The sequence below is a fragment of the Acanthaster planci genome, linkage group LG08, assembly GCF_054643075.1.
Source record: "Acanthaster planci isolate LZ-2023a linkage group LG08, COTS_SCS, whole genome shotgun sequence".
NCBI classification, from domain to species: domain Eukaryota; kingdom Metazoa; phylum Echinodermata; class Asteroidea; order Valvatida; family Acanthasteridae; genus Acanthaster; species Acanthaster planci.
In genome coordinates, this window is record NC_141784.1 from 2,141,106 (window position 1) to 2,164,986 (window position 23,881).

Below are 23,881 nucleotides of genomic sequence, written 5' to 3' on the forward strand. Positions count from 1 at the left end.
CGCCGCTCTGGAACGGCAGGTTCGGACCAATCAGCGGTCTTGTGGCGTAAGACGTCACAGACTGACTGGCATGACTGAGCGGTTTCCTCCTTGTGCCTTCAATTCCCCCACGAAGGGCCATTTTAAGCGTGGACAAAATCGGTCACTTCGCAAACCAGCAGGTTTATGCCCTGTGTTAAATGCATAATATCCTGCGGCACAACATGGCTATCTGTCAACGCTTTCCGTAAATTGGCCTTAACACGGCATTATGTCTGTTATAGCCATCGGTGTTTTCTTGTTCATAAGGAAGCATTAAATCTGTATAATTAGTTTCAACGCAATCAACCTCGAGCCCTGATGAACATATCTAAAAATTCATTTCAAAAAGAAAAAAATAAGGATGACATTGTTTACTTGCTCCGAATCAAAAAGGGGAAAAATACCTCTTTTGTGTCATCCTGGCATTGAGCAAGCAATACAATGACCTTTATCAGGCCTGAAAATAGAATTTGGCAAGTTTCGTTATGTTTGTTTTGGTTCAGTTTGGTGCAGTTTCAATGCTGCTTCGTGATCTCAGCGTATGAACTCAGCCCTTGAAAAGTTCTCAATTAGAAAGGATATTGATTTAATTATAGAATACAGAATGTGTCATATTCAATTACTTTGGAATACCAATCGGACAGCTTTGATGTGGAGCAACCGAGTGACATCTAAAACATGACTATACAAACATGTAATTATATATTACAACCTTACGGCGGAATCCACGAGGCGGAAAATACAGTCAAATGAGTATAGAGTATGCAAAATTAATGACCAGTTTATCTTTAGTTGGAGAATTGCAGATGCCATCAATAGAGGCCACCATGCCATACGTACAGATTTGAAAGATCAGATAGCTCTCCCAACGGTCGCTGCAAAAAAGGGGGGGGGCGACTCTGGGTTAAATGTGTTCACTGGAACCCGTGATGATTGATGTTTTCCAAGTGTTAAGCCAGGAGTGTATGAGAAATATGACCGGTAGCCCGTATACTTACCTCAATGTCTGACATTTCTGTTGATAGATGGTGTGCTGTTTTTAAGCGACGGAGTTAACAAGTGAAGCCTGGCTTGCATTTTGTCACGACCGTAATTTTCGTTGTTGGTGGTTCATTATTGTGTCAATTGATGAAGGAGTCAATTCAAGAAACCACTATGATGTTGTGACTGTTTCAAAACATTTTACTTTTGTCGCTGAGCAATTTATAAAAAAAAATTGTTAAATTTCCAAGTAGGCCTTAATTTAACAAACTAACCTGGTGTCTTATTGTCTCTCTCTTAATGATTTAGTATGGATGTCTTATACAAAGTTACACTAACAAGGGCTGCTAAGCTGTAGAGTGTGTTAGCTCATTGGGGGTAATTTAAAAAAAAAAGATTCCCGTCGTAGGAAATGTGACTTTGGTTTCTAAAGACTGGTCGTTGCTAGGAGGTGCCTGCAAAACGCTTTGCAAAAGCCAATGAACTATAACTCCTTAGTGATACAACCCCAACTTTTCGAAAGTGGAATTTGTGCGCACCCATGGGGCACGAAAATCCATCTGTTGAGATCGACTTTCTATGAAACAAGTGATTGTTTGCCATGTTTTGAAACGCTTTGAAGACCTTCAAAGATTTTATGAGACTGTGGTCTTTAAGCAATCTTGAAGTAGGTGTAAAATCTATCATGATATTCTTAGCTATATCTTTAATCTACAAGCTAACACATGTCACACGGTCCTAGGCAGATCCAGAACTTGTTTTTTGGGAGCCCCCAAATAGGTTGATTTCGGTAAGTTACCTTTCACGGCCTTTATGGGGCCAAATTTTGAGGCTTCAGTTGGAAAGCATTTGGAAGGAAAAGAAAAGAAAGGAAGTGGTCCTAAATATGGCCTTACTGTGATTATTTTTTTTAAGAAGCTAAACAAATTGTTGCCCTCCCATCCGCCCTTGCACACGCTTACTTAATATATGTATATTTTTTCCTTGTCCACATAGCGGCCAGGAACTATGTGTTCGTGAGAGTTCCTGCGGTATACGTCCATATTTGTGAAACTCGCTGGAGACGAATTCCTGGGTTGGGATGGATGGCGATATTGTCATTCCAGAGTTTACCGGCGACCTCTAATAGCCAATACAAAAAAACAGCCCCATACCTAATACTGCCAGCCCAAATTGAATATCGAAGCTTAATTGCTTTTTATTGATCAAACAATTAGGGGCAGGGCAACGCGTCAATGCAAGCTGTATTTCACCAGGAAGTTTGTCCCGGCACCCGAAGTATTTGACCCATCGGATATTGTGTATCAAAGAGCGGTCTCGGCTCTTTATGTGAACAGATCATTTAATTTGATTTGCGGATTCCGCGTAAAAGCACAAGCCTGGAGTTGTAGAGAAAGTTGAATTGCTGTCGACTATGACTCATTGAACCCATTGTCATAGTTATTTAAGCAGTGTCATATAAAAAAGCAAGGACAAAATAACATGTCTATTCTTAAGCAATACTGTTTGACCAAAATACCATGATGTTTTAAAGATACACGAAACTCCTTGTTCGTATCAACGATCTGAGCAGTAATTATTTTACAAATGCGGATTCTTAAAAGAAACAAACTACCTGAATTCGTTTAATTGTTATGTCATGAAAAGGAATTTTCTGTGGTTATGATGTAATATTAGATAATTGAACAGTGCAAACAAAATTTTATTAATTGCTCACATTGAGCCAACTGCAACTAAGATGCTCAAAGATACATATGCATAAACAGAGTAGAAATTAATAAGTTGACCTACATCCATGGGAACAGAACCTCAGACGACGACATTCGTAATACGGAGACCCAGGCAGTATTTCAGATAAGAAAGGGGAGCGTGTTTGCGTCAGACATCACGTGACTATACACCCGTCTGGAGCCATTCCGGGGCTTCTTGCTAAACCCCAAGCCTAGTTGTGTGTCTCCCTTTGTGTGTTACCAGGAGGCAGTGGGTCGTGTTCTTGGATGTACGTAACAGCCGGCTGTGAGATTTTTATTATACCGAGCGCAATCGTTGATGACTCCGCGGACCCCCTCGGGCATTTGGAAATGTAGAGGGATCGTATTGAAAACGCCTTCATTCAAAGAGAGGCGGTGCAGTTAATCAATTTGGTTATAATGCTATATCCTGACTTATACTTTTTTTCTGTCATTCCTTCTCGCAGGAAAAAAATGTATGGATTACAAGAAACCTGACTTGGATTACAAAGGATTAACACTAGCAATCATACTGCTAACTACCTAAGGGCCATCAACACTATTCACGACGAGCCAACAACAAAGGTAGGGGGAAATTTGATTTTCGTTGACTTGTTTGTATGCGGAAAAGTTTCCAACAACTCCTCTTGATGCGGCACTGCATGCTGTTTCAAAGAGATATATTCGTGGTGCCCTGCCCCAGCCAATAACCGATATTCCCGCAGCCGCTAAAATGGGCCAGCTCGTAAACCAAAACCAGGTGCGGATCCAGGATTTTTTTTTCCGGGGAGGTTGGGCTGGATATTTTTTTTTATGTCTCTTTTCTGCAGACAAGTGGAAACGGTGATGAAACGTTACATGACATATATTGTTTACAGTGATATTGGTGTACAAAGAAGAAGAATCCGTGGGATGCTATCTTGTTTTGAAATTTACTTTAGTTATTTTTTATGAACCCCTTTTAGTTCCTGTTTGTCTCAGAGTGGGGGGATTCGACTCCCCCCCCCCGATCTGTGGCTGGAAACCCTCATGATATTAGTTTTAATCTGTAGTCAGTGAGCGTTTTTAAAAAAAGTAATTTATCATTAAAAACAATTCAAGAAAGTAGTTCGATAAAGAAGGGTAAACAAATACCGGAAGTGGAAGCGTTACGTTGACGGAGAAGTGGTATGGATTTACATTAGTTTTGAGTAAAATACTGCCAAGTAGGGAGAATTTTCCAAGCATTTTTAGTATAAATTCTGTTAACTTTGTTTGTGGCTTTATCTCTGTGAAATTTAGCTAAAGTGGTGACTATATCCTTAACATTTATCAACTTTATAAATAGGTAAAATGCAAAAGCAATCGCAGAAGATCAGCTGCAACAGCTCTTGAGAAATTGCATACTTCACGCACTAATGACACATTATCCTATGTTTTCCCCGTTTCATCATCCCCAGATTTAAAAGTAATCAGCTGACGAATGCCAGGTCGGCACCGAAAGATGGCAGGCACTGAAGGATATACTCTTGTAGACGATCAAGACCACACCATGAATAATACGTACAGCGGGTCGGTAAATTTCCAGAACAACCCCGAAATGGATGAATCCATGCCTTCTGTCAACGTCACAGATGAAAATCTGCACTTGTACGTGTACTCCACCGTGGATACATTGTTAGTGACGGTAGTTATGCCCCTGATATTTTCCATCGGTGTATTAGGGAATCTGGCCGTCATTGCTGTGTTTGTACGTGTGAGATCCATGCGAACGGTCACCAACCATTACTTGGTCAGCCTTGCCGTGGCGGACTTGACCTTCATACTTCTTTCGGTGCCGCAATTCTGGGTCATGTATGTTACCTCACCGCTCTTCGGAGATTACCGGGTCCTGCAGGCGGGCTACTGTAAACTGACTATTTACCTTACCGAATCCAGCATCATAGCCTCATGCTTCACTGTCATCTTGGTAACATTTGAAAGGTACGTGGCGATATGCTGGCCCCACAAATTCAAAGAGCTGAGCACGAAGCCACGGGCTGTTCTCCTGTGTGCTCTGGTGTGGGTATTTGCGCTTGGATACAAGATACCGACACTGTGTTTCTCCACTGTCGTTGAAAGCCGGATCGTGTGGATGGTATCGAAGAAGGCGGACTCTTATCCAGATAGCATCTTCTACTGTCATTTCTGCTATCCCAAGAATTCCAGCCCCTGCGTCGCTTACAAGAAATCACTGACACTGGACCAGATCATGTTACTGATGGTGATACCAATCACAATGGTCATGTATTCGTTAATTGTGCTGCAGCTTCAGAAACTTGCCAAATCCACAATGATCAGAGGTACAGGAAGCAGCTCTTCCACTCGGATGAAGAAACAAGTGGTGCGCATGCTGATTGTAACCATTACACTCTTCGTCATATGTATGACACCCTTTCGCATCCTGAACCTCTTCGACATCTACAATTTTACTCTACCGCCAAACTCGCAGTGGGTGCTGGTCAATGTGGGACGCATAATGTTGTACACAAACTGTTCGGTCAATCCCATTATTTACAACATAATGAGTGACAGGTATCGCCAGGCTTTCCACGATACGTTCCTCTGTTGTCTGCCCAAACGCGGTGAGACGAACCACGAGCAGTCGAGCTGCAACCGTAAAACAACCAAGTACACAGCGAGCATGTGGGCCGAAACGAAGTAAATGTTGCAGACTGCTATCTCGTCGACCCTTACCATGGCCAATGGTTACAGTCACGACTTGTGAAAAGTTATGGAAATCCTTCATCTATATGGTGACAAACCTTTCACTGCAACAGCAATGTTACGCAGGTGGTCCAAGTACACAAGTACCGAACAAGAAGTCAGCGAGCCTACCCAGGAATAAGTCAACCCAACCCAACTTCCAAATATGAGTTGGAAAAAATGTCGGAGACTCTGCCGTGCGCGGTTAATGGTGAGGTATTAATGAAGCGAATATCTGGATGTAAATAGTTGTGGCTATCCTTCGTGCATAGCCTTTGTGGTAAAGAGGCCCATAAAAAAACTAAGCTAAATAGTATTAAAACTTGGTGGTCGCCTCTAAAAAAAATCGTGCTTTTTTATTTGCAGTAGGCGAATTATCTAATAATGGGAAGACACGCTTGCACAAAGATTCGTTTGGGAAGATATTTTCGTATCGGTTCATGTTCGGCGCGAATGCGAACGTGAACGTGAGCAAGACCCTGTGATATTGCGACGAATGATATTCTCGCTGTGAAATTTAACAGGTTGAAAACATTTCAATTCTTGACGCCAAAATTTGCTTCACGTTCGCATTCGTAGATCAGTAATTAGTATTGGGTATTCAAACTATAAAGAATTCTGTGTGATGGTCGTATCTTCTTTCAAAAGCCCAGGAAGCGTTCATTATTTGAAAGAATAACGGTAACAGAGGAAATTCTTATGTACATTAATAGCTGCAAAAGCGATGGTGTCGTTGGGAAAAGGTGAAGTTTGTTTTCAGTGTTAAAGTGGTATTTTAATGTATCTGTTTCGGGAAGTTTCGGTTCTGTCAATGAACAGAAATTCAGTGAAGTTGAGAGCCTTTATTTCAAACATTAACTTTATTTCAGTGCCCGAACTTTGGCTGATAAAATTATGTAAAAGACAATGAATTATACAATGTAAATATTTAATTCTCAAATTGTTGAATTTATGACATTTCAAATACTGTTTTGTGAATAGAGTAAGCACAATTATCGGGTGATATATTCGTGACGCAGACAGGCCAAACAGGTTTTCTCATACGGAGACGAAAGTTCGTAAGTCAAACCCTTGACTCATTTGGTTTGTTGATATGACAACAATCGTGCAATCATTTAGAAAACTGCACCAGTTTGTGACGGAGAATTTTTCTGCATCAAAAACTCATCAATAAAGTAAAGCTGTATGTGATAAATGATGTAAACGCACATAATGTACAGTGTAAACTATGTGCAGTAGATCGGCTGCAAGCACGTTCAAAATTGCCGTCAGAGGTCTGTGTTTGTATAATTGATAAGAGTAACATAATATGATGTTCTTGCTAATTGCTGCGTTACACTATCTTCGAAAAAAGTACGTCCGTGGTACCCTTTGTTTAGATTTTAAGTGATGTTGGTATTGTCTGCATCTTTTCTTTTTTTAGAATGAAAAGAGTTGAGTTTTAAACTGTTTGTGGGTTGGAGTTTAAGGAGAAAAGATTAGTTTTGCTGTTCCTTGTCGACCGTCACCTCTTCTTTCGATTATTGTGTTCATTTTCCAGCTCTGTTTTAGTTGTGCTTTTTCAAATTATATATTTGTGACCCACCATCCTATACTAGGCCCAAATTTGAAATGTAGCTTTTTAAATTAAGATTCTGCACTACGGGATATGCTATGATTTAGATGTCAAGCCAACCCCAAGTGTTTAATGCATAAGGTAACAGCTGAGACAGTCGGTTATATAAAATTCATAATGCGCGTGTGCTTATAAAACTGACAAGCTTATCTGGCGATAGTGGGTCATATATATTGTATTTCATCTGTCGAGATTGGGAACTTTGAAGACATATTTTGACGTTTTAGTATTTGTGGATGGTATAAAAATGTAAGATTTTAAAAAGATAACGTACTTAATGCATTTCGCAAAGAAAACGTGTTGGGTAGCGATTGGAATGTGGTGGGCCACGTCACCATAAAACTGACAATTACACAAAAGGATTGTACGATGGAACTCGTCATTCCAAGATATGTCCACACCTGCTTCAACATTTACTTGGCAAGAATTGGGACATATATGGAGCCACACTTGCAGTGATTTAAAAAATTGTAAAGTGTGTAACTATCCCACAGGATAAACGTATTATCTCTACTCGTGAGCTGGTTCTGAAAAGAAAACTTGTGAGAAGTTGGAGAAAAGTGAATTGCAAAGAAGAGGAAAATTCCATCTGGAAGCACTACACCCTTAGAAACTATATTTGCTAACCCCAGTCGGGTGTACACCTCATGTATTTTGCTGTGAAGATTCAGAAAACCTGCGAGATAAGAATTCCTATGTTTTGAGCACTTGTTAGAGCTGCTACCCATTCAGTCTTCTTGTTGGTTTTATGCATCGATTTTTGCAAGCATTTTGTTGATTGGAATTATTTTTGGTTTCGATTTCATTTAAGAAAGAGACGCTGAATGCTGTAAAATCATACGGAACGTGGACAGTTTCTGTTACCCATCAAGCAAGACTTCGACGAAACGAAACAAACTACATGAAAAATATCAATTATAATGACGTAAATGGACCCGACTGTAACATACGCTTGCAATATGGAGTGAGCAGTATTTTCTTTTATTTGATAGATAATTAATTAGCTTGGATAGTGACTGTGATATGACACAAACATCAGACAACATATGGACAAAGACTTGGTAACATTACGAACAGAAACAGTAATAAGCTTAACTGGCCCCTCTTAATGGCACAGTAAGTTGTCGGTTCCAAACCCGACACGGCCCAATTATGGACCAAATTGTGGGGGCAAATCACCGGTCTGACAGATGGTACGACCTAATTGATAAGTGGCATGATTTACTGCGTAATCCTCCCGAAGCATACGTTAGAATGTGTGACCACTATAAGGTGTCATAAAGGAACTGAGTTTTGAAGTTTGCGTTTATCAACATGAGAGGTATATAGGTCCCGCTGCAGTTTTCATTTCCACGCGTCGATGTTTACAGTATTTTATTCTAGTCATGTACAGTTTTATATTTTATTGGCATAGCAAAGTTAACATTTTTATATGCACAAAACAAAACAAAACAAACAACGAGTTTTTGAAATTTTGAAATAAAAAAAACATTGACTGAGACAGCAGACCACGGGACTTACGGAGACAGAATAAAATGACTAATTAAGATTTGGGTCAGTTAGCAGTAGCACGGTGTTGGGAAATATTTAACAAAAGAGGATGTTCCTGCATGGTGTTACCGCGAGCTTATCAAACCTTCCACACAAATGTCAACGAAGGCCTATTTAATGTCAGAAGTTTTTTTTTTTCTGAGAGCTGCACCGAGCGCCTTTTTTGTCCGGCTGATGTAAATTTGATCAGAGACAAGTGACCACGAAGAGAAAACGGACAGACCTTAAACAGCCTGATGACTGACATGACAAACGATTCATGACGCCTCCTTGGCATTTTGACGTAAAAATGAAAGACTTAAAGATACACATTGTATCACTACCAGAAAAACATTACAGGGCACTAATGCATCCTTATCTGACTAACAGCAACCGTGCCCTGCTAGTGTCACACCATAGTCTGCCACCAATCCCTGCAGGTTAATCACAAGTTCATAAAGAGCCATTATCTCACAAGTCAAGTCGCAAGCTTTTCAAATGAAGTATGATAAAAGTGTTTTTGTTATTGGGTTTCCTCGTCCTCTGGTCACCTGTGACTGATCATACGGGACGACTTGACAACAGCTTTTGAGGGTCTAGTGAAAGACTCGACTACAGCACTCCGTGATATATGCCGAAGCGTGACGAAGCCATGACAACGACTGTCATGATAGACCAATCAGATTGTCACACGACCATTACCATTGCACTGCGATGACATTAGCCTCAGACGGACGATCACGACTCCTGACGGTACAAAAGAGACGCTTGAAAATCCAAGCTCAAAAGGCAGCCTAAGGGTGCATTTTCAGCAAGTTCTCAATTTTTATGTGCCTAATGTAAACCTTTTCCTAATGTAGGAAACTAATCAGTCGTGATAGATGAGACATGACCCTCGATCGGAATAACTGTCCAACAGTTTCTGTGGTGGAAGTCTTACGGAGCTTTTGCCTTGGGATCATAACCATATGTCTGTACTGGTGCTCCGTTGTCCTTTGTCGCGCACAGCGTTTTATGTTTCGTTCGTAGAAGTTTTCTTACTAGGTCAACAATTTTCAACAAACGATTTTGTTATGTTTTGAAAGGTGGCAACCCCACAGGAAAAAGGCCTGGCAGGAAAAAAGCAAAAGGCGGTCTAAGTCGAAGTGATGAATATTTATTGGGGTCTAATGAGGGAAACAGAAAACCAAGGGGCGCACTGTGATGCTGGGGACATGAAGCGAAGAATCTAGGATTCTAGCCCTTTGCCCAAACCAATAGCAGATATCGATCTCCTTCTCGGCAATGACTCTGTGACGAGAAACCTCGACGAATTCACCTACCATTGAGCCAAGGGGTGAGCAGTTAGGTTTCTGATTTCTCGAAAGGCAGGCAATGACATGACAGTTACTGGTGTGAATGAAACCAAGTCAGCTCTAAGTTCCAAAGGGAGATGCACCTACTGGGTTAGCCTATAAACTCTAGACAGTAACACCTCATGCTAACTACGGATACCGAACGATTTAAAGACACCGCTTTTACCTATCAATACTGACGCTTTTTTTTTTCAACCTTACTAATCCATGACTTTATAGCGTTATTTATGGCTTCTTCTGGCAATAATACGATGTGCTGAAAGCCATACTATTCTTTTTAAAAAGTCAAGATTATTCCAAGTTTTGAGAGGTCAATCAATTATTGGGAATTTTTGGAAATCAAGCAAACTCTTCTTAATTGGCGTCTATAACATTACCAAGTATTTTAATTTTCTAAAGAGAAAATAGTTAATAATAAACTATTTATACTGTGTGGTCATTGTGATGTACCTTCACTGTTATCTTGAAAATTAGATCACCAGAGATATATTGGAACTGTACACATGAGAAACAAGTTATTGTAAATAAGTCATACCATAACGGTTGTTATAAACATGTATAGCAGTGGTTAAAACTAGAACAAAAAACTCTAGCCTCGACGTTGAATTAAACAGGTACTTGTTGATAAGGTCACATATTAATTGCTTGGCTGTGTTTTTGGATGTTGCATCGAAAATCAATCTTAGGGAAATTATCTACGATTGCAAGGTTCTCCATTTTATCGTGTGTAAACCATTATGGGTGAAAACGGGCAGAAGTTACCATCAAATTTCAGCGAGACTTCGACAGATATCAGTAAACACACTGAATCTCAAGCATATATAACGAGTAAGAATTTATTATCTACGATTGGTTACGTATTCCCATAAGTCTCAAAATGACTTCAGATTGGTTTGGAAGCAGTGCTTTCCAAAAAATGACAGCGAGGAAAAGAATGAAACCTTCAACCCGTATTATGGATTTCAGGTCAAATCCTATGAAGGACCTTAGGATTTTAGCGAATATCCACAAACATACGCTCTTCTCACGTGAAACGTTTGTACGCATTCTGTTGAAATTAGCCGCACGCATTCGTGTATGAGTTCTGTGGCCAAACCATTTGCAGCAACCCAACAGCAATCCACCATTTCATATTTCACTCTCGCCAATGACTTTAAATAACTTCTATCGTGTCTGTGCATTCAAGGGTCTAGGGCGGCTACGTGCCAAGTCTCTAAGAACGGCTGTTTGCACCAAGACAAAAGCTCTTACCGCCCTCCACAGCAGTCTCAGAAGTACAAGTACTCGATGGCACATACACGTAAAATGGCGCCATCCATGTGTCGCCCAACACATCAATGACGTCAGCTGTGAAAACACAGGAAGAACGTCTAGTGCATGTGTGACTGGTTCTATGCCATCTCGCGATTGCTTTCACTTTGGGAGCAGCGAAGCGGCAGACAGTAATCGGAATCGCTGTCGGTAAATGGAGATTGAGTGAATCTGCCTCTTTGGCTGCAGCTTTCAAGCAATGGCACGCGGCAGTGCGTGAGAATTTTTAATACAAAGATTGACTATAAAGGTATATATGAGCCTGACAGTGAGGGGCAATACTGGGTGATTAAAACTCGACATGCACAAAATTTGACGCTTCCTTTTCTTTTAATGGCGGTAATTTATTTTTCTTTTTTTAGGATTTAGAAGTATGGCCGTTGCAGTTGATCGTGAAAAAGTGGACAAAATTGGCTCTCGTGCTGTTGTCAAGTATTCGCAGTTTACGGGGTGAACTCCCACCGTAATCGATACCGATGCAACTTCATCTGTACCGTTCAAGAAGTTGGGATACTGACGGGGAAGAGAGAGACAGAGCCATCGGGGAACACAACTGCGCCAATCCAGGTTGACGATCGATCGTGTCCAAAGCATGATGGCCGACGACAGACGACTGACTGTTAGATACATAGCTGAATTTGAGGGAGTCCCTCGAAAAGGAGTTGGGAAACTTCTGGCGAAGGGCAGGTTTCTGCTGCACGGATGGTTGCGACGCCTTTTGACTTCTAATCAGAGGGGCAGCAGACCTGATTGCACCGGCTGAGAAGTTGATATTGCTGTTGCCCAACTCCTGTCGATTCCGTAGCACGGTTTGTAAACCCAGAATATGCTGGGTCCATCACTTCTGGCGAGGGATTATATACAATATTCAGTGTAGTAGAAGCATCTGTATTCACTAACTCCTCTGCAAGAGGCAAAGGGAGGCTGCTACGTCTGACTGAAAGGTGACAGTCTGTTATCTGGAATTCTAGCGGGACACATAGGCTCCTTCCCAGAGGGCTAGATAATAAATATAGAGTACAATCAACTTGTTGAAGTAGCTGCAGGAATTTTGTGTAGGACAAATGTCAATGAAAACAAAAGAAGGGCTGCTATTCCATAAAGTGGCAATGTCCCTGCTCACACGTCGGCGGTTGCCATGTCTACAGGTCACAATGGCTTCAAACTCACTCGACAACATAGTCTAGTCATGCGCCACCATCCGACTTCTGTCTTTGTCCTAAACACAAAAAGGAATTTGAAGGGGAAAGCATATTGAGGACGTTGGTGACGTCATTTCCGCTACTGAGGTCTTCTTTGACCTCCGGTTACAAATCTGTATGAGCTGGTACTACATGATGAGGCCCCCCTGGTAAAAAAAGTGCATTGACCTCCAAGGCTACTTTGTACTACTAGTACTATGTGAAAAGAAATAACTGTAACAACGAATCGAATCCTTGTGGCAAGGGCCCTAACCTGTCGCCTACCCCTCTTAAATGTCGCCAGAGCAACTTCTGGTCGATCTAATTACCATAGAAAGGCTTGTCACTAATACTCATGTTACCATTTGATTTGTGGTCTTTGAGCGAATGTGAAGGAGCGAATAACATGGTGAGACGACGGGTAACAAGTGTTGCCCGTTATTTTCAGAAAATGTTGGTATGGATTAAGTGCTGACAGGCGACTGTAAATTTTAAGCCAGAAGCTCTTGGGGAGGATGGTGAACGTTGGTGCTAATAAATAAATTTTATGCACCTGATTTATTTTGCTGTTTGGATGATAATAATTGAATGAGTGTTTTCCAATCAATCCAAATCCACTCTCACTGTAACAAGGTATTGAATAACAAAATCCAACCAGTTTATTTTCCACATAAAACATCGCTACTTGTCTCTAATAGTTGTTTGTATTTTAACCTATGACCACGCAATAATTCTTGCAAGATCGAGTCCGTCATTGCATTTGTGCTATGGTACAGTCTCGCGTGCTTCAAGTACCTGTGCAGCTACGTCAGTAGTGGCCACAGACATAAATGACCTATAGACCGACAACAGCGGGCGCCAGAGTGTAATTTTACGGACGACGCCATTTTCAAAAACCATGGGCATTGAACATGCGCAATACATACACAACCACCGTGGTTTGGCTTCATACGTATGATTGCAGACGTATGGTCGCAGACGTCATGATTTGTATACTGAACGAGACCGTCCGGTCAAATTGTTAAAAAAGAACCACCATAGATAGAGTTAGTTTTTCGGTGTTATTAATATTATGTAATTCAACGGGTAAAACCAAAGTAAAAGTACGATAGACTAAATTTGTGAGCTGTCGATTAATTTTGAGTAATTTTATTCGGCATTTTTGAAAATTGTCTCAGGGCAATCAGCAAGCATGTGGCGTGAGCGTAGGCCATTCATGCTAATGTTAATTCTAGTCTCCAGTTTTTTCGATAAGCTGAGTCCTTATTTATAGCAACATTTGTCCTCTATTTCAACGTAAAGCAATGGAAGCATTGGTCCAAAAAGACATATTGACCCTAAACACTCTCCTTTGTCATGTTTGTACATGTACATCTCACCATGCTCATGGTCCATCCATGTGGTGTTGTTGTTAGTTATACCATGGAGGAAGGAAGACTGGTTACACATCTGCATGTGTAATTTGTAAGGTGGTTCGAAACGAACAAAACTTCTACCTCAGTTTACAGTGATTCTTCACCCACTTCCTGAAATGCCAGAGAATGTTTGTACTTAAGCGTTGTGATGACTAGGGGGCTTAATTATCCTGAAGAAATGGTAGGACGGGAAATATTTGGATGAAAAAAGGGAAAAACAGTGGCTGAATGAGGTCTGAAACTTCTGAAGTTGAACTCTTAATTCAGCTGTAGAATATTAAGATTCACTTCATTTGTAGCATGTTTTATTTGTATTGCATGTGAATGCTAGTATTCCAGTAATTTTGCTTGAGCAGAGATAAACCGATAGTACATGTACATATAACTTGATGCCAATTTCTGTTTGAAAATCGATGTTTACAAGCAGTGTTTCCCATTCCTCTGATTCGTAATTTGCAGAATTCAGGAGATTTACCATGGCTCAAACGCCTGGCATGGGGATGCTGTTTTGATGAAAAAAGGAAGGAGAAATTTCATTCCTCTCAATTCCAAAGGACCTCACCAGAATGAGAATAGTGGGTGTATTTGTAACACTTTAGTTTGCATTTGGTTATGCCACCCTGTATTTAAAAGAACAGATTGTCCATGTTCAGAAATTATATCTAAATGTAAGATTACGGGATGATTATATAAAACTAATTTTATAGGACATGCAGCAGTCACACAGGTGTGTTTACTCCATTAACACTAAGACCAATGAAAATGGCCTACAATATGAGAATACTGAGCTGAATAGAGGTCTGTGCTATGTGGTTAAAAGAATCTCTGCGTCATAGTGTGAGTGTCACAAACCGGGTCCGAAATATATAGATTGATCACTTTTTCCTTATCTCCACTCACTGACAAAGCCACAAAAAAGAGAAACTTTCAGGAACTAGTAGTAATCTATACAACAAAAAAGTAAAAAAGAAATATATTATTATTTACAATCTCCACAAAATCCTTCATAGAGCTTGTGAGTTTTTCAAGAGTTTACCCGAAACTTAAACTACATTAAACATCATTACAAATTCATTATATTACTACCCCCCCCCACATGGGTACTCATGCATGTCCTCCAGTGTGTCGTCGCTCCACCAGCTGAACGCTCTGGGATCTCCGCCGATTTGACAAGTTGTTTTTGTTTTACTGGCGCTTGCAGCAACTCAGGCTGTTTGCGCCAATAACTGTACGTTTATTCATACACTTTATTAATCAGCATCACATTACGGAGTTAGGAAGAAGGTCCAGTTTTAGAGGCAGGAGGAAACCGGAGTACCCGGAGAAAACCTGCGAGAGCGAGCATGGACTGGAAACCAAATGCACTTAAAGCTTGGGCCAGGCCGGGACTCGAACCCAGGCCTCATTGGTGCAAAGCGAGGAAAGAACCGCTACGCTAACCTGCTCCCCCCGATTTGACAAGGTAATGTGGTCGCGAGTCCCCCTTGCTAGGTCCTCCGTTCCCTCCTTGTTCTCTTCGGGGTAACGGGGCAGCCTCTCCCTCAAAGAGGAAGATTCTATGACTGAAACTCCACTATAATTACAACGTATAAGGCTATTGCCGTATTTACAATAAAGCTCCAAAATATGCAAAGATGATACCCAAAATCGATGAGTTTTCTACACAACACCGTGTCGCGTTAAATCTACAAAGGTTGGGCTATGCATGTGTACACAATAGTCACTATGAATAATGCAAGCCGCATTGGCGTTGACGTTGTGCAAACATGAATTCAAGCAGTATGCACGGGATTTCCACACGAACACAGACTATTTCTTATAAGAGGTAATCTTGACATTTCGAATTTATCTTGAATACAATGATTAAAGCAAAATGACTGAAAATTATACAAAATAACTTTCTACAACAAAATACTCAACTTACAGTTTTAAGACGAGCAAACAGTCTAAAAGTCTGACTCCCTGGCTTGAAACAACGATCGGTTTCCGTAGATTAACTTCCCGACCCTGGATTTAACTTTCCAAGAATTGGATGTTAATAAAGTGGTAGTTAATGAAGTAAATATACGATTTGGGCTATCGCCTCAAACTATCTCTGTTTCTCAAATTCTCATAGAGCTATCGCTCAATCGACGAAATCAAAACGTGCTATCGCACGATGACCGATCAGGAGTCTCTCTAAGTCAAGATCTGTCCGCTGCCTCTCCAATGCTTTACTACGATTTTAACCCCGCAGAGAGATCATGCTAACTAATCTAAATGTCATGCGAATTTCGAAATTCCACACGTTTTCAAATTTTTCCCGCGTCAAACGTATTTGGTCATATTAGTCAAAAACTTACATACTCCCCGTGTTACTATACGTAGGAAGGTGGGTCCTGAAATATGCTGCATATTCATTATATATGTACCAAGGTTTTACGCCCTCTTGTGACAGTGAGCTTCAAATGAATTTGTCAGTAAAAATAGAAAACACTGTCTGCTTTAATTTGATACCATTTCTGATTAATACTTTGGGAGAAGAAACATTCATGCTGTAAATGTACAAGTAAAGAAATTTGGGGTATTTCCCTTCTCTGTGGCAAAACATGATTATCTTAAATATTGCAGACTTTGCAGAGCTCCAAGCTGCAGGCTGTCTATTACTAGAGCAGCAACCTGTTTAAAAAAAGGTACCATTGACGTTGATCATTAGTAAAACAACTCTGGAATGTTGAAGAGGTGTTATTTTTCCGGAAGAGCACGCACAAATCTGAAAGAAACATATGAATCATATTTTGGCAGTGTCTCCCAAGAGGAAATTTTGTTGTGGAAAAGAACACAATACAGTGTTTTTTGAGAAAGCTGAAAAAGTGCGGCATTAGCTGCTATTGTATTTTCCCCCAAATTTTGTTTGAAAACCCTGTAATATATGTTAGAAATTCAGTTAAGTTTTACCAAGTTCTGTATTTGATATTAACAGTTTTGAAATCTCCCACATGTCAGATGTGAAGGAAATAGCATATAGGTTTCTGGCAGTATGTTGAACTAATTACACAACATCTAAACTGGAATTCAAAAGTGCTTCTGAAAGCAAGAAAACTATGCCAGAGTATTTGATTTTGGAAGAAAACCTACAAACCTATAAGTTAGAATAACCTATTATTTTTTAAAGATTTGTTAGTGACAGGTTAACGTTGTCAAGACTTCAATAAAGGGAAACGACATCTGAGTGCAATGTACTGATGTTTTCTTGAATTGATGTCTATGGGTTGTTTCTGTTTTCCATTTAGTTACAACTTTATTTGACTTCCTGGAGCATGGCCAGCACTACTGACGGACTACCACAAAAATACATGGTCCAGACCATCCGAATCCACTTTGAGTAGAAGCACCCCCTCTTCAGTTGCAAAAGAATTTTGTCAGAAAAGTTTATTTCGTTGTTGTTCGTAAGCCAGCAAAGTGCAGATTGGACCAAAGGAGCCCCCACTGCTCGGAAAATTGTGACCTCTCATAATTCGTCCAACTTGAGGCTCACAGTCATAGTCTTGCATCATTCATGTACATGTAGGCCTGCACGTAGCTCTATTGAGTGGAGCATTAATATTCCTCTTTTTTGAATACTAATGCTCCACTCGGTAGGGCTAATGTTGGCCTACGTGTCAATTTTATCCAGGAAAAAAATCATATTGCAATTTCTTCTACGAGCTCCACCAATATTTCCCTAGAGTGACTACATAAAGCAGTAGGCCTAACATGTCCCAAAAAGTCACATTTAGCGTGAAAATATTGAAGTATTCGCTTCAAAAACACTTTGAATTTATAGGGTCTGCACACAGAGTGTCAAAGGGTGTCTGTATATGGAATTCTTTCCAAAATATTAAAGAAGTGCAAGAGTACCATTTTGAGTTTAAGAAAAGCTGCAGTTCACAGTCCACAAGGCAAGTGCTACATTAAAGTTGCCTGTTACTACTAGTAGTAGGCCATTATTTTTGTAGTATTAGTAGACCTAGTGGTAAAGAATTTCAGAGTAGCCTAAGTCAATGGAACTGAGATACTATCGGCTATTTTGCCCCAATCAAAATACGAATACAGTACTTGCCAAACGTATGCCTACATGTCATATACATGCATGTAGTACATGTACTTCTTATTAGAGGGAAAGAGTTTTAACGTCGGGCTTGATGCCCCTGTGCACAACCCTTTGTGTACATAAAAACACTGTACAGGTAATTGCTTCTGAGTTTTCCTTGCTAATTTTCACTTTTGTGGCATGTTATCACTTTCTGGCGGCTGTTGTCAAACATTTTAAAGGAAAATTTGTGTTGTTCGTATATGGAACTCCTTCCCTGTCTTGTTGCAATTACATGTACATCAACAAACGACGTGCGCGCACGTGCGCGACCGTGGCGACAGGTCGGCACGTCATGCACGTCGCTCCAAATTCAATCATTCATTGTGCAAAGACCAAATTATTTTCTGAGAAAAATAAACAAATACGGGCCTCCGTAGCTGCAGTGGAGCTCAAAGTAAATTCTGGACAGGGTTTTTTAGTCGCTGTCAGGGCATTATCATCCAAAATTTCTGATTTGAATCACTCATCCTGAGATTTCTCCATAGACATGTGCACACTGCTGAGCTACTTCAGCCCATGGTTTCATGTTTAGTCGGGCGCCGTCTTCATTACGGTATCCAGACGTTGATTTACATAGGCGCTGTCGGTCTATGGGTTATTCATGTCGTACACGCCCTCTCTTGGTAAATGGCGATAATGGAGTTACAATACTCGTGCTCAAACAAAACAGCGCAAGAGTTGTTTGTCGCTTCATGATTTTTTTTAATCACTGCTACACGCTCCAACTGGCCCCTGAATTTGGAGGGTAAAAATAATTCGAAACAACTGATGACAGATTGTATTTCTTTCTCATTTGATGCCAACAAATCAAACTTTCATAAACAACAACTATCATGCTGGAGAATTGTCATCGTTTGTAGACAAAAAGTGTAATGAATAAAATATAATTAAAATTCACAGGGAACGATGCATTACGGGTTTACAGGTTGCACAGACTTCGAAGACTTGAAGCTCCTACGTTACGACTTCCAACCTGTACGTATAAAGACTTATGAATTTTTGACTTGGGAGTCAGATGGTTTCCCGGTCCCCAGCATGTCTGCATTGCAACTTTTGCAACACCCATTTCCCATATACATGCGTTTTAATGCCAGTCAAAAAAAAAAAAAAAGAGTCAGTGCCTGTACCTTAGGTCGAGTTCGGGCGGCGTGTTCTTGACACGGGTTTCTTGTTCTCGCGCTCGAACGGCGGGAACACGACACAAGAATACTGTTCTCGGGACAGGATCACACACCACCTCCTCGTCAGGGTTTTACAGGAACACACGGGAAAACTGGTGAGATTTAGATTTTTGAACAGCTGCAAAAAGTAGAGAGACGGCTTCCAAAGCCATAGATCATGTAGACAATAGGAAGTTTTGCACACTAACACTAAATTATTTTCCGTAACACAGAAATGAATGTTCCTGTTTACATAGGAAAGAATTCATCCCATCCAAACCTTTACTCTCGAATAACGTACATGAACGCCGCCATGTTGCATGTTGCTTGTGATAACCGGTTGTTTGTTCCCGGCGTTCAAGCGGTCGACCCACGAACAACAAATCGAGCTGTTCGTGAACATACGAGAACAAGCCGCCCGAACTCAGCCTTAGAGTGATCGACGGAACCCGTCAACAGAGGGCGCACGCGCCAATTATAAGGACAGCTTTCATCGCCGCTCTTCAAGTGATTACTCAATTTCCTGACGCGTGAGGGAGCTGTTGATTAGATGTCACTCCAGGCACTACAGAATTACCCCTCCCTCTCGAGAAATGCCACTGATAATGTTTCCATTTGTGTGTAGTTGAACCTCAACGAGAAATGAACGTTTCCACAACTGGCAAACAGCACTCTCGCTACAAGCCAGAACACAGCGGCAACACTGTTGTGTTCAAGTTTGCAGAAATTCGCTTTAAAAATTGGGAAATAAGACACAATATTAATGTTGGGTATAGCGTTTTTCTCCGAGGTGAAGGCAAGAGTTCCCGGGGGGCAGGGGGTTACTGAGCCAGGCTCTTCTGGGGGCGGGTGTAAGGCTTCAAACCAGGGGGGCGGCTGTGCCACTGAAGACACACCGAGTAAAATCAAAGATAAGTGGAATAGACAGGCGCAAATAAAAGTTCCAATTCTTCATCGGCCGATTGTATGAGTCAATTTTGAAAGTGAATCAGAACTGAAGCAAACACGATACCAGTCATGATAAATAAAAGAAATCACGGAAGCATGTTGTTAACAACCATTGCGAACGATCACCACTGTTTTCTGTATACGGCAAATGATTCCTGTTAATTAAACGATACACAGTTCTGTTCGTGAGTGGTGATTCAAGCAAGAAATGAAAAAAAAATTCTCTGCATAGAAAAATAAAAATATCAAACTATTGGTGTTGGTTTAGTAGTCTTCAAAAAGCTACACTCAATTATTATGGGAAAACATGTCACTCTGCCCCACTATTAATCACTGATGTTAACAATTTCATTTCTTTATTCAGGAAAAGAATTAACAAAAAGTCGTCAAAGGAAAGAACAAAGCTGCAAAAGCAAGATATTGTAGAGATAAAAAGGTTGGATGTCGTACGCTCTCTACTGGTAAACAGCGGGTAATGAAATTGCACACTCTTGCGCAGACATACACCAAAGAAGCGCACTAATATAGTCGTTTTGGTGATTTAGTGCTCACGAGCGACTGAGCAAGAACCTCATAGGGAGGGTGGCGTTGGTGCACATTCCATAAGAAATTTTATGCAGCCGATTCATTCTGTTGCGTGAATGGTCATAATTGAATGATTGTTTTCCTAATCCACTCTGTTAACAACGAATTAGATTTGAAAATCTAGCCTTTTTTCTATATGTTATTTGCCTATGAACTTTGTCTGTCTTTGAACCCCAGAAGACCATGTAATATTTCTTTCAAAAGTCCTTTATCATGTAAGCGAACAGTGTCAGCTTCTTCACTTACCCGTTACCGTCTCAGTAGTTGTTAAGGCGTGCACGCCCTCTGCTGGTAAGAAGCGGGAGATAAAACCGCACAAACACCAAATAAGCAAAAGAGTTGTTGCTTGAATTTTATTGCAGGCAATGGTCTTCGAATGACCAAAGTACAGAGAAGGGCAAGTAATTAGGAAGAGTATTTAAGGGAACTCACAGATTCGATTTATGCCCTATTTTTTATTCTTAAGCGCTTGTAGTTGATGTCAGTAAAGAATCAAGCTGATGTAAACTACATGCACAATCACATGAATCAAAAGTAAAAAAAAAAGAGCCAAATGAATTATATACAGTTCACCGAACAATAAATCGAAACGAGATTTTGCCATACAACATCTCAAGCGGCTTCCCCAGAAGATGATTCGTTTTGAATTCTTTTAAATAACACAAGCACTATGTTTGCGGTGCATTCAATGGTCCATCCGCCCAACAAAAGGGGAGAATCTGTATAAAATAATTCAATGCTATTTTCTGATGCATTTTGAAAGGAATGCACTCAACATTGTCTGTCCATAAACTATGTTACAATGACTATTACTTATCACACGACCATATGTTGTGGCTTCTTTACTTAACTTACAATTGCAGCGCAGAGCGAAGAAAACAAACACGCTCCCGTTTCCTAATTTCTACACGATTTTCAACTAGCCTAGGCCTACTTCGTTTCCTCGTAACACTGATTAAAAATCAGACACAGAAAAAAATAAACATCAAGCTGCACCACTCTAAGCCTTTTAGAGATTAGCATGAACGTAAACCATCTGCTGAAGGGACATACTCTCTCCGTAAAGAAAGAAAGGCTAGCAGAATAGGAGTGTGGAATTAAAACCGACATAAAAAAGATACATGTCACTGCTATATACAACTAACTATTGGTTGCAGAGCTTGTGTACTGAGCACAAGTGTTTTGTCAAAAATGGAAGCTTATGCAATAGACCATGTTGTTTCTACAAATAACAAATGGCTTTTGTATGTAATGGTTTCTGTACGCTGTTTTGTTTGGAATGGTGACGCAAATAAAAAGTGAAAGAAATTTATAGCACGCTAAGCCTAGGTTGATTTGTCGACCGACGTCAGTCCTAAAGCAAGTAGGTCTAAACACTGCTTACCAAATCTATTGATTTATAATGCATAAAGCTAACACTTTGATTCACTAATTCATGGAGGAAGTATTCAAAAGTTCATTTTATGATAAAGAATAAATCAGTCAATGTGAGATAGCAAGGACCTATGAGAGATACCTCTGATACAGACAGAGGGCAAGATGTCCCCAGGGCCATCAGGTGGAACAGAGGTGAAATTGGATGACTTTGTACCCATGGATATTTTTATGGGTGGGGCTGGTTGGTTGGCAAGTTTGTTGACCCAAATCCCAATTAATTTGATACAGTGGCTATGTTTGACAAAGGGGGCATGGAGAGAAATAGGTGTTAGATTTTACTTCAAAGTATAGCTGCAATAATTTTTCTTTTACATAGTTTTCCTGCATCTTTGCACGTGTCTTCAATGTATGAAAACTCTAACAACTCATAACAGTTCTGAGAGAGGGATTGACGGTTTCTTATTGCTCTGCACATAAACAACAATGAATCAGCAAAGAAGAGAAAACTTGGTTTAGGAAAATCTATAAACGCGGGACCTTTTGTGTACAAACCAATGTAACATTAAGGCTTCTTCCTGAGATGACATCACAGTTTTGCTCATGAACATGGAAACTGTTATTAACATAAAAACAAAAAGGCATTGAAATACCCTTTCAAATAGTAAAAACAAAGTTTGAAATAAGGTTTACTGAGGCACAAAGGTGCATTTTACAGGTTTGTTGTCAAAAACATGGATTGCAGCTACCCTTTAAAACGAGCGATTTAGTCCTGCCCTTGTCCTGTCACACGATATTAATAATATTCAAATTATCCAATTCAAGCCATAAGCACATATTTTTCCCCAAGGAGTATTTGATTTTGACTTATCTACCTTGAACCCACTCCGCAGAACTGTACTGAAGGCCTTAAATAATGCCTAAATTAAGCACGAAGAAGACAAATTTCCATACGAGACGAAAAACTGCAATCTAGATGCTGCCATTCAGCTATATTGGAGAGGGATTTTACGCTGTGATTTTTGATGAACTCTGTCGACAAGGTCTTCACAAACTTGATCAAACTTTAAAATTGGATGATGGCTACCGGTTTTACAGAAAAACTTGAAATTCGTCCTAGGCGAAATTTAATTCAAAATTGGAACCGGTGATTTGGAATAAACAAGTTTTACAATAGCTTGGAACAATATTTCTCTTGCACAAATATTCATGTACTACGTCTTCAAAAGAAGGTTGTAAATTACAAAAAAGAAGGTATAAAAGTGACGGGTGGCTGTCTTAAGGTCAAACTAAAATGAAAATGTTTCGAGTATGGAAGATTCAAAATGTGACATAGTGTGGATGAGTCTAAGGACCTTTTTCCCTCCTTTACATGATCTGACGGAAGTCTTCCACTATTCAGGTGAACCTTCAGGTGACGTCACTTCTTTTAGGTGTCAGGTACAAGTCTTCTTCGTCACTTGGACAGGTGTGTGGTATACCTATGGTCGCAGTTACTACTGTTTGAAGTGGTTCTGCTACGTCGACGTGTTTGGGCGTTGGCTCATCAACAGGAATTTCAGAGTAATGATGGCGCGTTGGGTCTGTTGGAATGGTTTCCAGTTTGACTGTGTCCAAATACACAGGAGTTCTCATTTGCTTGGGAGGGATGCAGGATGCAGGTCGGAGCGTGGGGAAGCCTTCGGGTCTTCGCCTCAGACGTCGAGCTGACCGAGTTCGGTGCTTGGGCTGAGAGAGTATGGTGGGCTTTCTAACCTTAAGTAAGTAGACAACGATTGCAATGACGATAACCACGACGACAAGCAGGGCGAGGCTACCCCCAACAGCAGCCCAGAGT

The 23,881-nt window shown here is 40.4% G+C and overlaps 1 protein-coding gene across 3 annotated transcripts in view; it reads left to right on the plus strand.

The window, feature by feature from the left end:
- Positions 1–10,593, plus strand: part of LOC110976056 (neuromedin-U receptor 2-like) — a 57,621-nt gene extending 47,028 nt beyond the window's left edge. For 2 of the 3 annotated variants that reach the window (XM_022229010.2, XM_022229015.2), the window contains 2 exons: positions 3,200–3,317; positions 4,172–10,593. In XM_022229010.2, coding sequence (XP_022084702.1) covers positions 4,195–5,415 — 1,221 coding nt within the window. In that variant the 5' untranslated portion in view covers positions 3,200–3,317; positions 4,172–4,194 and the 3' untranslated portion in view covers positions 5,416–10,593. Of the gene's footprint in view, positions 1–2,981; positions 3,002–3,199; positions 3,318–4,171 lie in introns of those variants that run through there. The other variant, XM_087140214.1, reaches the window with a different exon arrangement.
- Positions 10,594–23,881: the final 13,288 nt, after the last annotated feature.